Consider the following 16,323-nt stretch of genomic DNA (forward strand, 5'->3'; position numbering starts at 1 on the left):
AGATCGTAACTGGTAATTAACACTGGTAGACCATATTGGACACTTTTTCCCTGGTGAATACAAGGCTTCCCTTGTTTAAGAGTTCAGAATCCATCTACCTATGGACAACTAGTCCACTGAGAGTTTTCCAACAGAGAAACATAAATGAATTGATGTGGATACAAAAGCAGGGGTCTCTAACCAGCCAAAGCTGCTTGGCCATCTGACCTAAAAGCTTAGACTTCCCCCTTCCTACAGGATTATGTGAATTTCCAACCCATTGGGGAATATGGCCAACTAGCACCTTACTCTCTTTGCCAAGGGAATAACACGAAGCACCTTCTAATAAAATAAAACAATGTGATATGTCAAATCAAAGGGCTCTGTTCTTTGCTATCCCTAGAAAACTAAAACATTTAGTATGTAATATAACTGTCATTCCTTTGCCTCCTGGGAGCCTAAATAAATTTATTAAATAATTTCTAGAACAGAGGCCATAACATATGGAAACTTACTTAAACCAAAATGTAATTGTGTTCTACAGACCTATACCTGTCTAGTTAACAAGTCAATGAGAAAGGAAGCTTTTAAAAAGCAATTTACTGGGGTGCATGAGTGGCTCAGTCAGTTGGTCCGACTCTTAATTCCGGCTCAGAGTCATGAGATCAAGTCTAACAGTGGGCTCCTCACTCAGCATGGAATCTACTTGAGATTCTCTCTCTCTCTCTCTGCCTCTGCCCCTACCTTTGTACTCACATTCTCTCTCTCAAAATTAATAAAAATCTTTAAAAAAAAAAAAGCAATGTGCCTTACTACAAACAATATTTAAAAGGGATCTCAAAATGCATCAAAGATCTAAGAGTAAAGACCATAAACTATAAAACTCTTAGAAGAAAACATCAGCATGATTGTTTGTGACCTTGGAATGGGCATAGTTTCTTTAGAAACCAAAAGCTTAAGCAATCAAAGAAAAAATAGAAAAACTGGACTTCGACAAAATTAAACATTTTTCTACTTCAATAGATGCCATCTAGGAAGTGAAAAAACAACCTAGACAATGGGAGAAAATTCTTGCAAATCATATATTTGGTAAGGGATTTATATCTAAAATAAAGAACACTTAAAACTCAGTAATAAAAGGACAATTCAATTTTTTAAATGGGAAAAATTCTAAGATAATACATGAGTGGCCAATAAGCACATGAAAAGATGATGAACCTCATTAGGCATCACAGAAATGCAAATCAAAATCACAATGACATGTTGCTTCACACTTATCAGGATTGTTCACATAAAAAAAGACAGTGACAAGTATTGGTGAGAATGTAGAGAAACTGGAACTCTCACATACAAGAGGTGGGAATGTAAAATGGTGCATCCATGTTGAAAAACAGTCTAGCAATTCCTCAAAAGGTTAGATAGAGTTACTATATAACACAGCATTCCACTCCTAGGTATACAACCAAGAGAATGAAAACTTATGTCCCCTCCAAAAATGTGTACACAAATGTTCACAGCAGCGTAATAGCAAAAAAGGGCTAACAACCCAACTGGCCATCAAGTAGAAACTCAATGAATATATGGTGCTCTACTGGCTTAGTCAGTAGAGCAAGCAATTCTTAATCCTGGGGTCATGAGTTCAAGCCCTATGTTGGGAAATAAACAGATAGATAGATAGATAGATAGATAGATAAATAAATAAGCAAGCAAGCTTTTTAAAGGATGGGTATTAACCCTCCTTTAAAAAAAATAAAATAAGAAAAAATAATTGGATAAATACAATGTGGTATAGCAACACAATGGAATATTATTCAGCAATAAGATAAAAAGAAGTATATATACATGCTATAAACATGCTATACATGCTATAAACATGGATGAATACATGCTATAAACATGGATGAATCTTAAAAATACTAAATGAAATAAGCCAGTCACAAAGGACCACACGTTACATGATTCCATTTACGTGAAATGTCCAGAAAAGGCAAATCAATAAAGACAGGACACAGGTGAGTCTAAGGATGGAGGTGGAGCATGGAAAAATAAGAGTAACAGAGAAAAGGGATGATGTTCTTTTTCGTGAAAAATGTCCTACAATTCTGATGATAGGTGCCTAACTCTGCTCGCTCATATACTAAAAGCCAATGAATTGAGACTTTAGGTAAATTGTACGGCATATGATTTCTCTCTCAACAAATCTGTTACTTAAAAAAAAAAAAAAGCAGTCTAAATTAGGGGTTCCAAACCTGGAGAATGCAAAGCTGGGCACATACTTGGGATTTTCTAGAGAAATATCTATAGCTTTCCCCAGATACTCATAGAATTCACAACCTCACAGAGTTTAAGAATCAAGTGGCCTTTTTACTGTATCACAATGAAAAGCCTCCTTGCAATGTAAAATGCTCTTCTGTGTGGACACTGGCCTTCGTTCATCGCCCTGACAGCATAAGAGAAGGTTCTCCTCCGCTCCTGATAGTACCCACACTGCACTTACCAGTATCACCAACACGTTGAACAGGGAATTGGCAATGACATACATGAATAATGAATGAATAATGAAACACAAAATGATACTCAGTGAGATGGGCCATGTGTTAAAACCTACAAATGCCACGGAGGTCACTGCTAGCCAATGCTGTGTGGAAGAGTCAGAATTGCCCCCAACTACCCTGTCTGTCTTCAGCATTTAAGATTATGGGCTCTGCAAAGGGATTAGCTGATGTGTGATAAGTTGCTTGAACTCCAAGCTTCAGTCTCTTTATCTATAAGAAGGGGCAAATAGTAATACCTAACTCACAGAGAGTTTTGTGAAGATGACATAATATAACACAAATAAAAGTACTTAGCACTGAATATGGCATGTAGTTAAGCACTCAATAAATGTAAGCCATTATTAATAATATTGCTGCAGATTGTGGTGTTAAGCATGAGCTTTGACCCCTTTCAGAATCCAGTTATTCCCTCTATCAAAATAGATTCTTATGCAATCAAACTAAGAGTCAAATTTAACAAAATAACTAAAGGACACTGGTCTGACTTCTCAATACTTTACTACATACTCAGTGAACTGCAAATATTCCATTTTACAGAATTTCTTAACAACTGTTTATTCAGTTGACTAAGAGAACTCTCAAGTTTGGAAATGAGGATGTGAGTAGAGAAAACTAGAAATGTGGAGCTCCTTGAGCTTATGGTTTGATTTATTTACCAAAATAATGTACTTCTTATTCAACTTCAGGGAACTTATAAATAATGAGCCATTAAAAAACCAGATGCCATTCCAATGGGCGACCAGAACAAATTCTTTACAAAAGCTTCAAGAAAGGCAGTGATGATTTGGATTCCAAGAAGCCCAGCCAGGACACATATACCAGCTCTGACCCCCTCAGGATAAGCCATTTTAGAACCATACCTTGGGACAAGGCTATCACCTCCACGAAGAGTGGTGGGGTCTAGCTCAAAAATGGAGGAGATGTCATTGCCTTCAGGCACAGAGACCAGGGAGTAGACCATCTTTTCTTGGGCATTTCGCAACCTGCTTCGAGAGGCGTCCTGATCAGGGTCCACCTGAGGAGGAAAAGTCATAAATCATGGATTCTGCACGCCAGATCCTCCACTCACTACAATCACTGCACAGTCCACAGGAACAGGAAAGAAACAATAGTGAACATCAGCAGTTGGCAGGAAAAGAACCATAGTTTCAGAGCAATCATAAAAGATGATAATCGGCCACCCATGCCAAGAATATTTACACTCTACCTCCTTGTGTTGCAATAAAAATGTTTAAACAATGCAGGGTTACAGTAACAGATGTCCATGGAAAGAGAGCTATATAGGTGATGAAGAAGTCCGTATAGCTACATCCATCTGCAGTAGTTGGAAGAGAAAAGAAGCACTTTGAGAAAACTCATCCTGTGGATCTGGTTATGGGTCATTGTGTTAATCTACAGTTAAATTGTCTAGCAATAATATGATACAGCTACTTCCCAGGAGAAAAAGTAAAATAAGCCTGAATCCAAGTGTTCATAAGCAGAGATCCCAGTGTGGCCAAGAAAAATATTTGAGAAGTCAGACTAGCCCTGAAAAAAATGTTTGTAATTAATCAAGGAGCACTGCCGATGACAATTCAGGGAAAAGGGGGCCTCTCTTGCTATGTAAGGGATTTGGCAGAGGCTGAAGAAAATCCCTGACAGTTAAGACTAATGACCAATGACGAAAGCTTTCCTGAGAAACTATAAAAACACATTCTAGGCTCCGGAGCCCATCTGCCTGAGCAGATTTAAGCAGCATGCTTAGACTGTCACGTCCTCTCATAGGCTTTGCAAGGTGTCTCCTAGCACTGTGACTCTATGTGGGATTATTTTTAATTTTTTATGTCTTTGCAAGAAGACAACATCCACCTGTATCTACTGGGGAAATCACATTTTCTTTGTCAAAAACTTGCTTTGCTTGGCTGAAGCACTGACTCCTTTCCAAATGGGGACTGGATAAAAGGAAATCAATTTAGAAGGCAAAGGAGAGAGCATGAGAGAATTTAATTCCAGGGCCCCACATCTAAGATTACAGGCAATAGTCTGCTCTAAGAGTTCATCAGCAGCCCCAATTTTTCTCTGAGAAAAGAAAGAAGGGAGTACAGGTAGGGAAAGGGAGGGGTGAGAGGTTGGGAGAGAGGAAAGGAGGGGATAGAGAGAGAGGGACGGGGGGAGAAAAAGAGGGAGAGAAGAGAGAGGGTGGGGAGAGAGACAGAGAGAAGGGAGAAAAAAAGAAAATACAAACGGTTCTTTTAATATCTCCCAAAGCTCTGTGTCCTCTACCCTATGCCCTCTCTTCTAATACCTTGTAACACTACCTAAACAAACCTACAACTTGTTGTTCTATCTACACTCAAGTATGAAGTAAATGGAGAGCACAAATATCTCAGTTCAAGAAAAAGATCTGTCCTCTTCTAACTATTCTGACCTGCAAAGTCTTCCACACACCACTTTTAAAATAAGATCTAACCTGATTCTAGTTTGAGACACCTAGTTCAGCTACAGGCTGGCAGTTCAATTTCCGACCTTTTTTTTAGTGTTCGGCCAGGAACACTAAAGAAAAATTAAAATTGCATGGAGTGTCTGTATCTGGACCTGCGACTGAGCACTTCATGTTCTTTATGTGCAGTCGGCGTTTGCCACCTAGTGGGAGGAAAGGCACACGTACAAAAGCCTTCCAGACAAGAGACAACTTGTGGTTGTCCTTCCTCTCCCTCTGGCATCAAGCATGTGGCTCATGGGCGCTGCTACGTTGAGAACAACAAGCTGAACAAGCTAAGTGGGATTCCAGGCAAAGATTCCTACAAGCACTAAGAGCCAGTCTCAGGGACGTACATGACCCATAAGCAGAACAAAGTTTCCACACTCCAGCTTTTCCCACCACCATGGCATGAAGAAGCATGAAAAAATAGAAAGATGACCTAACTCTAAGAGAACCAAGACATGTGATGAGTTAGGACCACTCTCTGGTTCCTAATCGGTTCAACAAAGATCATAAAACCTCCCCTAACTCCTTTCACACAGCTGCTGTGCAGATTAGATGAACTCATGGATTTAAAGACATGAAAAATGCTACTGATCATATGCAGCTGACACAAATGCTACTTACTAAGAGCTTACTATAGGCCACATCTTACACACCACACCTCACTTCATCCCATCAATGAGCATATTTGCCACTTTTACAGAGGAGGGAATCGAGAGCCACAGAGGGGAAGTAGCTCATTTAGTCACATAGCTCATTCAAGGGTGGCTCTGCTACTTATTTACACCCAGGTCTGCCTCTTTTCCCTGCCTTGCTTTTGATGACTATGTTCTTCCTTCTGCACTCTGAATGCCAGACCTCCCCTCATTCATCAACAGGCCAGGAGAGCAGCCCTCTTCCTCACAAAGCTCAAGGTACAAATGGACATCAGCTCTCAGTGACAAAAGCCACAACTCTCCTTCCAAGGTATTTCCGAGAGGTGACCTACTCTGTGTTACAACCCAGACAGCAGTGCTAATACCATTAGATACAAGTCACAAAGAGGCAGTTTTCTCCCAAAATAAAGAAGGTGCAAGGACAAGAACTGCCTGATGAAAAATGATGCCCCTGCCAGTGTAAGCCCCTGAAAACCAGCCATATGAACACTATGCACAGATGTTGGGCAAAGATTTCCCTGCACATTGGCAAGAAGTTGGAGCAAGTCAGTGCTCTTGACCTTCCAGTCCGTGTGGAAGGGTAGCTTTCAAAATGAGTTCTGGAAGAGAGGGTGAGGAAGATGAAAGGAAGGAGCAGGACCCTCAGCTCCTACCTCAAGAATCAAGAAAGAGATGAACTCCTGCAGCAAGTTCAGGAACTCATAACGTGAAGCTCTCAGCTAGAACCCCTCTTCGTTCCTTCCAAAGCTAACATTCTTTCCAAACCCAACTGCAAGGTTTATCCTTCCCACAGAATTCAGACTTTCCAAAGGTAACTGCATTCTGTATTGTCTCCACCCCAATCCCTTTATTAATGGATCCACTTTAAAGCCTGTCAGTTCTTTCAAAACCCTCTGCCTGATAAAAGGAATGGCCTCAACATCATCTACCATATTCACCATAGATGATCACATGAACACACAACGTCAAACAGAGTAGCAACTATTTGCATTTTTTTAAAATCCTAGACCAGAATGAAGCACTACACAAGATACTTATTATTTCCATGTAATATAACCACTGCCCTCTTTAACCCACAGTTGTGGACAATTCAACACTCAAGTGCCTCCAAAGCAGCATTAATGGGCAATACGGCCTCTAAAGAAAGATCTAGCTGCTATTACATTCCAAACCACATTATAAAGTCTATTTCTGAGTTTGCAGAAAGCAAGGACAGATGGTTAGACAATTCAGTGTCTAATCAGATGTCAGGAACACCACGCCTCATGCGTTATCTCCATCATCCAAATGACACTATCCAACTCACACACTCATTCCCTGAAAAAATCTGGGTGAGGTTGAGGTCAACAGCAATAGGATATTCATTTGTAAAAGGCCGACTTCTAAAGGGCCATCTCTGTCTCTAGCCCAGGGGCAATCCAAGAGATACCATCAACTTCTACAACTTAAAGGTGAAGACCCCTTGAATAAGCATACCGAAAGAGCATCATCACTGACAGTCTTAGACCAATCAGAACACAGGGAGACATGACTGCCCTCAAGGGAAACATAGAAGACCCTCTTTTAAGGCATCCTAAGATTTCCCCTTCCCCAGTGCTCAATGATGAGTGGTAGTTTCTTAAAATGGGGTTCCAGATCATTTGACCTCACCCTACCAGATGGAGACAAGAAGGCTCTTGCTCATACTTACTGAGGGCTGAAACTCCAGGCATTCTTCCTCAAAGTCAGGGTCTACCTGATGAAAAAGAATCATTAGGAAATTAAAACATCCATTGATTACTCCAGGACTCGGCCCCACTTGCAGGAGACTTCAAGGCCTACGAACATCTCTGAATAGCTAAAAACTTGTCCCTTCCCTCTGTTCATGAAACCAGCATGCCACAACACACACATGAGTACAACACACATGGAATGGTCTACCAGTTACCAGACGACGGCTCTCAAGTGTCGACAGAAGAACACAATGAATTCACTAACAAAGCAACAGTTAAAACCCTGAGATAAATAAAAGATCAGTATCCAGTCATTAATAATCCTGCTTAGTTTTAGGTAGAAATAAAAAAAAAAAAAATGTGTGGCCTCCAGCAAGAGTTACACTCGCTTCAGAACATAACAAATAATGTAACCACTTTGGCAAACCATGTAATTGACATTTCTCGCAGCTGGTTAGCTGGGTCCATAATTCTTTAAGGCTTCATTTTAAATTTCAACTTAGTCTTGACCTTTGGTTCTTAAGTATTTTGAAATCATCAGTTCTTACAAGTATCAGGCATCCTGGGGGTTCAGTACATTTAGCTTTGGCCTTCTTTGGGGTCAGCTGCAGAAGTGATACTGGCATCCACACATCACCTTGAATATCTCTGAGCCATCCCACAGTGGAACCAGACCATGAGAGGTATCTTTTCATGTACAACTAGAATCTGACATGAAAATGTAGCGTACATCTTCTAGCAGATAAGAGTAAAACTCAGCATCTGTCACACAGTATGATGTGTCACACAGTATGATGGCTCCTTAATTTAACACAAAAAGTAAAAAAGTAAATTCTTCCTGTCCTTCAGTATTTAGTCTTGCCTTTCCTCAAAAACCCTTTATAGACATTAAAGGTAAAGTAATTTCCTTGATTTTTGGGATATCTGCAAGTAAAAGATAAGACCTTATCTATTCCACTAGTACTCTGAGAACAAGAATACTTTATAAAGTTGTGTAATTTTTTATGTGTCTTAGTGCTTCTGGCTTTACATACCATGTTTCATTATAGCTGAGTCTTGGATATTCATATTAGGACAAGGACTGGTAGATAAGATGTGGGGAGAGGAAAAAAAATGTGGGGAGAGCAAAATGCAAAAGCAAAAATTTCTCTAATTCTAAATCCCAGATTAGCATTCTTTACTTTTTTCTTTTTAAATCTACTCTCTAACAACTTTCAAATATACAGTATAATTAACTATAGTCATTATGCTGTACATTACATTCCCATCATAGTTATTATTTTCAAATATATTTTCTCCCCACATCTTAATTGGAATCCCTGTGAAGTACTAAAATGTGTTAATCATCTTTACTTTTTCTTTTCTATAAGCAGGGAAATGAGGCAAGAGGAAACAGAAAAGGAAGGAAAAGCAAGGTAACTGAGCATCTAAATTCCCAATGGCCACAGGTAAATGAAGAAAAAGGAATGTGTCAGCCTTAAAAGAGAAAGACATAGAAGCTGCTACTTACCTCTGCTGCTAAGTAATGCCCTGTAGCAAGATGCTTGAAACGGAAGAGGCTGTTCCAATATCCTGCTCCACCCCGACACGGGTCATGTTGGACTACCTGCAAGAAGAAGAGAGGTTAACAAGAGTGGAAGAAGTGTCAACCCATATTAAAATAACACTGAGACTTCACACATAAGTCATAGTTCAGGAGTGATATTTCCTAGCTGAAATAAATCAGTATCTTCCAACAAAGCCATTGTAAGTATCATACATAATGTCAGAGCTCCAACATATGGAAGTATTATGTTTCTCCAAAAAAGAAATAGTCTCCCAGTTAATATGAAATGGCTGGGGAAAAAATGGCTAAAAAGTTGAATGTTTTTCAGATTATTTGCTTTAATCATAATAAAGTAGAAGTTAAGATTCTACAACTCATCCATGAAAAGACATGACAAATAAAATGAAATTTCAGAGGAAACTATGAAAGCATTCTATACTTATACTAGTGCTGAAACACAAAGATAAGCCAGTGCTCTGAAACTTAAAACTCACAGAGCCTGGGCCAATTTATCATAAAAATATATGTAATTTCAGCTTCTTCATGATGGAATAACTGGCACTGGTAATTGGTGCCATGAACAATTAGACACAGCACAAAATATATGAACTTGCTTTAGATAACTAGAAAACTAGATAAAATATAGGAAACAACTTTGTTCAGATGTTGGACAATAGGCAGTACACAATTGTGATCTCTGAGAAAAGGGAACAAAGTGATCTTCATGGTTATTACAGCTTTCTGCCTTGAGGTCCTCTCTGGATGGTACAACTGGGAAGGAGAATCCAAGAAAACAACACTGGTTTGAGTTGAGGAGATATGTCAGAATTTAGGGAGACTGAGGTGGCTGTATTTGTGGGAGCACAATACAGAACTACTCAGAAAAAAAGCTCCAGATGTCTACACAGGGGCCTCCTTGAGTCTTTGGTTGAATACCAAGTTGCATATATGTTAGGTAAGACCACACAAGACCAAATGAAGAATGACAGGGAAGCTGTGAGCTCAATGTTCTCATTGCTCACTTGGGACTGGAAGATGCTCTGAGAGATTCCATAGAACACTTGGGGCATTCAGGAAAAATGTCAAAAAGAGTTACACCTTAATAATGAGACAATCTAGCTCTAAGAAAAAAGACTGTAACACACTTGACTTAACAAGTGTTTAAGATAAGCGCTAAAGCATCAAACTAATTCATTAGTAACTCTACTGACAAAACAAAACTCAAAACTCTTTAAAGGAAAGCAACAGAATATAGACACTCCAGAGTAGCACCACAATGTTCAGCATGTATCCAGCACTGGACAGATAAGAATCAGGAAAATGTGACCCATAAATGTGACGATGGTCACTGTCAGACAATATTAAATGATCCAGCATGTCTGTGTGGGTTGCCGGGGATAAGAAAAATATTTGAGAAACAATGAACCCAAATCTTCCCATTTGATATATACACGGATTCAAGAAACTTAATAGCCTCAAAGTAGGATAAACACACACACATACACACCTACATATCCAGCCACCAAGGTACATCATAATTAGATTAATGTAAACCAGAAATAAAAATCTTAAAAGCAACCAAGAAAAAGAAAAAGACACTATATACAAAGAACAAAGGTAAGAAACCACAGAATTCTACATTAGAAATTAGGCATGCAAGATGACAATGGATGCACAACTTTAAAGTACAGGGGGAAAAACCTGTCTACCTAGAATTCAGAATCTAACAAAAATAGCCTTCATAAATGAAGGCCATGTGGAGAAATTGGAACCTTAAGACACCACAAGTGGGAGTATCAACTAGTGCAATTTGGAAGTTCCTCAAAAAGTTAAACAGGGTTAATTACCATATGACCCATGATTCCACCCCTAAGAGAACTGAAATACCTACCACAAAAACTCAGTACGTAAGTGTTCACACAAGCATTACTCAGAAGTAGAAATAATCCAAATACCATTAAGTAAGATAATATAGCGTAACAATGGAGTATTATTTGGCAATAAAAAAGAATGAAGTACTGATAAATGCAGCAGTATGGATGAACTTTGAAAACGTTGTGAAAGAAGTGATAGAGTCAAATACAAAGGATCACATATTGTAGTATATCATTTATAGGAAATGTCCAGCATAGACAATTCTATAGAGATAAGGAATAGAGATTAGCAGGAGGGGATCACTATGGATACAGGGTTCATCTTGGAGTAATGAAAATGTTCTAAAATTGACTGTGGTGATAATGGCCAAATTCTACAAACCTAATACAAACCATTGAATAGTTCACTTTAAATATATGAGTTGTATTTCAGTGAAACTATTATTTGGGGGAAAAAAACAGATTTTTAAAGTGAAGGTGAAATATATTTTCTCATTTTCAAATGAGAGCTAAGAGCATCAGTCATTAGCAGACCTGCAGTACAAGAAATGCTAAACATGATATTGTCTTCCTTTTTTTATTTTAAAGGAACACTGATGATTCCAGAACAATATAAAAGTAGGAGATGTTCAATGTTTTCCGAGGATATTCAAGGAAAAACCGGCAGGAAACAATTTATTAGGGAATAAGAATTAGACAGCTGTTTCTTTTCAGAAGGAAAAAAAGAGAGAGAAGATGCTCTGAAGTAGACTGCTGAGTTATGTACCTGAAGTTTTAGAAGACCATACCTCAAACACCCTCCACACAGACTTGTGATCTTTAATTCATTCCTACCAATTTGGAAGCGAATAGACAAGGTACCTGCTCTTAAATGTACTAAAAAGTCAGCCACTTTTGCAGGGTTTGGACTTTTTTTTTGGAGAGGGGGTTTATGACAGCATGTTAAACCAATACACAAAAATGTCTGTAAAGTGATGTCAACTGTGCTTAAAATAACCTGCTCACAGAATAAACAGCTCCATGGAAATGGGCACATTAAGTTAATGAAATGATGGTTTACTTTCTTTTTTTCCTGTATTTTCAGTTTTTCTTTATTTTCCACTTACTACTTTAAATATACCCGAGAAAAAGAAGTTTTCTAGGGCTATGGATTTTTGTTTTTTGGGGGATTTTTTTGGCACTAGTATCCAAATTGCACATGAAGAGTGGTTCTAAAAGACTGTTTTGAACATATAAAACCTTGTGCTGAGTGCAATGGTGATATCAGCGAGCAATGTAAAGGTCTAACTCACAAGTGGTTTATATATAATCTAGCAGGATTGACACTGTCTCTATATAGGCACTAACTAAAAAACTCCCAAGTGCTATGGATGTGGAGAGAAGGAGAAAAAGAATAAGGAGAAGGTAGAAATTGAAAACTTCATATAGGTTCCTTTCATCATGAAAGCTGTAGAAATTTTTATACAATAGCCAAGATAAACCTGAGTACTACAACATCCATGTTAAAAGAGAGGTAAGACAATTTTTTAAATGGGCAAAATATTGGAACAGACACTTCAATGAAGAATATACATTGATGGCAAATAAAGACATGGAAAAATGCTCAATATCATTAGCCACCAGGGAACTGCAGATTAAAAGCACTAAGAAATTTCACTATACACCTATTAAAATGGTTAGCATTAAAAGAACTAGCCACACCAAGTGTTGGTGATGATGTGGAAGAACTAGAATTCTCATACCTGGTGGTAGGAATATAAAATGACACAAGCACTTTGGAAACCAGTTTGGTAGTTTTTTTTTTTTTTTCTTAAAAACATACACCCACCATGTGATCCAGCTATTCCATTTCCAGATATTTAGCCAAGAGAAATGAAAGTTCATGACTATGAAGAGACCTGTTCACATTTATAAGGCTCTCAAAAGCTTTAGTTGTAACAGCCAAAAATTGGGATCAACTCAAATGTCCATCAGCAGGTAAACAGACAAATTGTGGTATACAGTATGGTGAAACTATTCACGAATAGGAATGAACTATTGATACATGCAACAACATGAATGAATCTCAATTATTCTGAGTAAGGGGGGGGGGGAAAGGCCAAAAAAAGATCATATACTGAGTCCATTTATGCAAAGTTCAAGAAGAGAGAATACCTAACCATACAGGCAGAAGTCAAATCACTGGTTACTTCTCTAGGAGGAAAACAAAATAGTGCTGTAAAGAGGCTCAAGGGAGCCTTCTAGGTGCTGCTAGTCTTCTACTTCCTGATCTGGGTGCTGGTGATATGACTTATACGTGTACATAAAAATTCATCAAGTTGTATACTTTTGATCTGGGCACTTTATACCTGCTGCACCACAATAAAAACATAAAACAAAGCAAAGGAAGGAAAAGAGAGGAGGCAAGTCAAGACAGAGAAATGCATATACCCCAAGAGCTGCAGTTACATATAGAGAAGGGCTTTGGGGTAGGGGCCAAGTCTATGCAGCTTAGGCTCTTGCCATCTCTGTCACCAAGTAGTCATGCCATTGTCTCTTGGGTCCCATGTTTCTAGTCGTTTTTTACCCCTCTCAATAAATGCATGCTGTGAGCAGAAACATTTATCTCCTTAACTAGTGCATTGATTGTGTTATTCCTCTGCTCAAAACTACTCTCCAAACTCCATCCCTGCCTAGGACTTAATCCAAACTCCCCATGCCTGGATAGAGGCCTTTTAGGCTCTGGTCTCCAAAATCAGTTTCTGTTTCACTTCCCTTCCTATCCTCTGCCCCCCACCGAACTGGGATGCTAAGCCTTACCTCAAGGCTGTCTCCTATTCCAATCCTGTGCCACCGTCTGACATGAAATGACTTACACTCTACGTGTCTCTGCCTTCAGAAATACATGTCATCCTGTAACTACCAGCTCAGATGCCATCTCCTTCACCCAACCTGAACTTCTCCCTCCCTCATCTCAATCTCTGGAGCATGAAGAATGTGTCTGTGGCCACTCTGCCATCCACTGATGTCTGAGTGTCTCTCCTTCTATGCTCACTGACATGAATCACCTGTGTATCATGCTGAGTAGGCACTCAATTACATATTCTGACAGAAAAATAACCAAGGGAAAGGAAGACATGGAGGGAGAAGATGATTAGATGGCCAAGAGAAAGAAACTTCCAGTTTCAAGTTTGCTTCTAAAGTAGACATCATTTTCCTTCACAAGCGCATCCAGCATCCTTCAGATGCAGCTTGACATGCTTGTTCATCTGTCATCCTGACCCATCTTTTAAAGAATGGGCTTAAGTACCCTACAAACCCATGAATCCTCTCTCTCCTCCTCCAGCATCATCCCTTACCTCCACCTCCCACAGGGCTTTTGAACTCGTGGCAGATGTGGCTGACTGCCGGCCGGTAGTTCTCAGGAAGACATGCTGCTTCTTCCTGTGCTCGTCGCAGGTAAGGAACTTCTCCTGCTCCGCATGGAACAGCCTCACCACGTCACCCTAAAAGTTGACATATGCAGGAATTAAGGAAAGTGAATTTTACAAGAGAACTTAGCTGCTGCACCATGTAGAGCCAAGTGCTGCCGGCCTGAGAAGTATCCAGCTTACCCCCTTCAGTATGTCATCTTTGTTGTCACTCCATTTCATGAAAAGGACTATTTTCCAGCTTGTATTGCAGTTGACAGAATTGACCTGAAAAACAAATGACAGTTATTTTTTCACACATCCCTCCCAGTAACTGTGTCTTCCAGCCCAAAAATTCCTCATACTGCCTAAGAAGCAAGGCTGTGCTTCTGCCCCCAAATCCTACCAGTTCACACCATTAAGATCACAAGAACCACAAATTCAACTGGCCTGGCATATGTGTTTGTTAATAAAGGGTGCATTTGTGTTCATTCCACGTATGCTTGTAATGACTAAAGGAACCTTGTTTCCTGCCTTTCTTCTCCAAGTCTCCTGTTCTGTAGCCAAAAAGTAAAAGCTCAATAAAAACAAGTACTAATAAAGATAAAAAGAGTCCAGGGAATATATTCTAAAATGTGAATGATAATCATTAGCAAGAGCAGACACTATACACTAAATATGTGCCAGGCACTGGGCTAAGCACTAATATTCACTACTACATTTAGTCCTCAGTAACAGCCTAATTAAAAAAAAAAAAAAAAAACAGTAATGACCATCACACTTATTTCAGACAGGAAAACTAATGCACAGGGAGATGAGGGAGACATATGGTAACTAACCTACAAACATGGAGCTAGGAAATGGCATATTTGGGATTTCATTCCATACGACTCCAGAGATTGTGTCCCCAACTCTTAGGCAAATATGTATGTCACAATCAAGTTACCATCCTTTGGTCCTATAATTGTCAATCTGAGGCCAAGGAGCTGTACTGCCAAAAGCAACATATCCCCGTTGCCGGGTTGCTGATGGCCTGTAGTACACCTATCTTAATAATCAGCCAAAGACATTCTCTTAAGGGAAATAAACTGGAAAAAAGGTGCCCCTCTAAGCCAGAAAAATTTGGTAAAAGAGGCCCTTCACTGGCTTAACAAATTTGGCAACAATCTCCCAGTTATATGAAGCTTAGTAAAATGAGCCCTAGGGTAACTATTGGCCCTCACCCAGCCCCATGTGGGAGCCCTGGTCCTGGGACTCAGTCACTTACCTGTAAGTACCCCAAGTCCTAAAAAGGTCACTTTCAGCATGCACATGCCCTGGTCCCAAGAAGACTTGCTCTTGCACATATGCCTGCTCACAGGCCATAACATGGTTTTCTTTCTTTTTTTTTTTTTTTTAATTTTTTTTTTAATTTTTTTTTTATTTATTTATGATAGTCACAGAGAGAGAGAGAGGCAGAGACACAGGCAGGGGGAGAAGCAGGCTCCATGCACCGGGAGCCCGACGTGGGATTCGATCCCGGGTCTCCAGGATCGCGCCCTGAGCCAAAGGCAGGCGCTAAGCCGCTGCGCCACCCAGGGATCCCAACATGGTTTTCCTTACCTCGTTGCAGCCTGGGTTATCCACCAGCTGATGGCTGCTAGCATGTAGGGGCTGGCCAGCATTGACAGGATTCAGTACAACCTTGTCACCTATGACCACCTGGAAAAGAAGAGACCAACAGAGGTTTTCACAAAACAGGTCAGAAATCCCTGGTAGAGGGCAGTTGGGCATCCTCAGATCACCCCTTGGATTTGGAACATCCTCAGCCACCTCAGCCGAACCCCTCACAGTAGAGGCCAGGCAGTGAAGTCTCACAATCCCTGTCCAATTCCTGGAGAAATGCTAAGACCAGCATGGGATACCACTGCCAACTATCAATATCCCTCTTTTCCTATGTTAACAGATACATAAATAAGCTCTGAGTATTAGGAATAGAAGCAGAACATTGCCTAAAGAAAGTCTATTTTTAAAATTATAAAGCCATCTAAAGCACTGACTTTCATATTTTTTTGAGTACATGCCACATTAAGAAATACATCTCTATTATATTCCAGTCATACCTACTTATGTGCACATATGTGTGTATATGTATATGTGTACATATAT

The 16,323-nt window shown here is 39.6% G+C and overlaps 1 protein-coding gene across 8 annotated transcripts in view; it reads right to left on the bottom strand.

Moving 5' to 3' along the window:
* Positions 1-16,323, bottom strand: part of ITPR1 (inositol 1,4,5-trisphosphate receptor type 1) — a 318,610-nt gene that overhangs the window by 172,618 nt on the left and 129,669 nt on the right. For 5 of the 8 annotated variants that reach the window (XM_072720368.1, XM_072720367.1, XM_072720370.1 and 2 more), the window contains exons 8-13: positions 15,778-15,876; positions 14,380-14,463; positions 14,125-14,271; positions 8,877-8,972; positions 7,345-7,389; positions 3,395-3,549 (exon numbers count right to left, since the gene is read on the bottom strand). In XM_072720368.1, coding sequence (XP_072576469.1) covers positions 3,395-3,549; positions 7,345-7,389; positions 8,877-8,972; positions 14,125-14,271; positions 14,380-14,463; positions 15,778-15,876 — 626 coding nt within the window. The remainder of the gene's footprint in view (positions 1-3,394; positions 3,550-7,344; positions 7,390-8,876; positions 8,973-14,124; positions 14,272-14,379; positions 14,464-15,777; positions 15,877-16,323) is intronic. The other 3 variants (XM_072720366.1, XM_072720372.1, XM_072720371.1) reach the window with 1 other exon arrangement.

This window comes from Vulpes vulpes, chromosome 9 (genome assembly GCF_048418805.1).
Source record: "Vulpes vulpes isolate BD-2025 chromosome 9, VulVul3, whole genome shotgun sequence".
NCBI lineage: Eukaryota > Metazoa > Chordata > Mammalia > Carnivora > Canidae > Vulpes > Vulpes vulpes.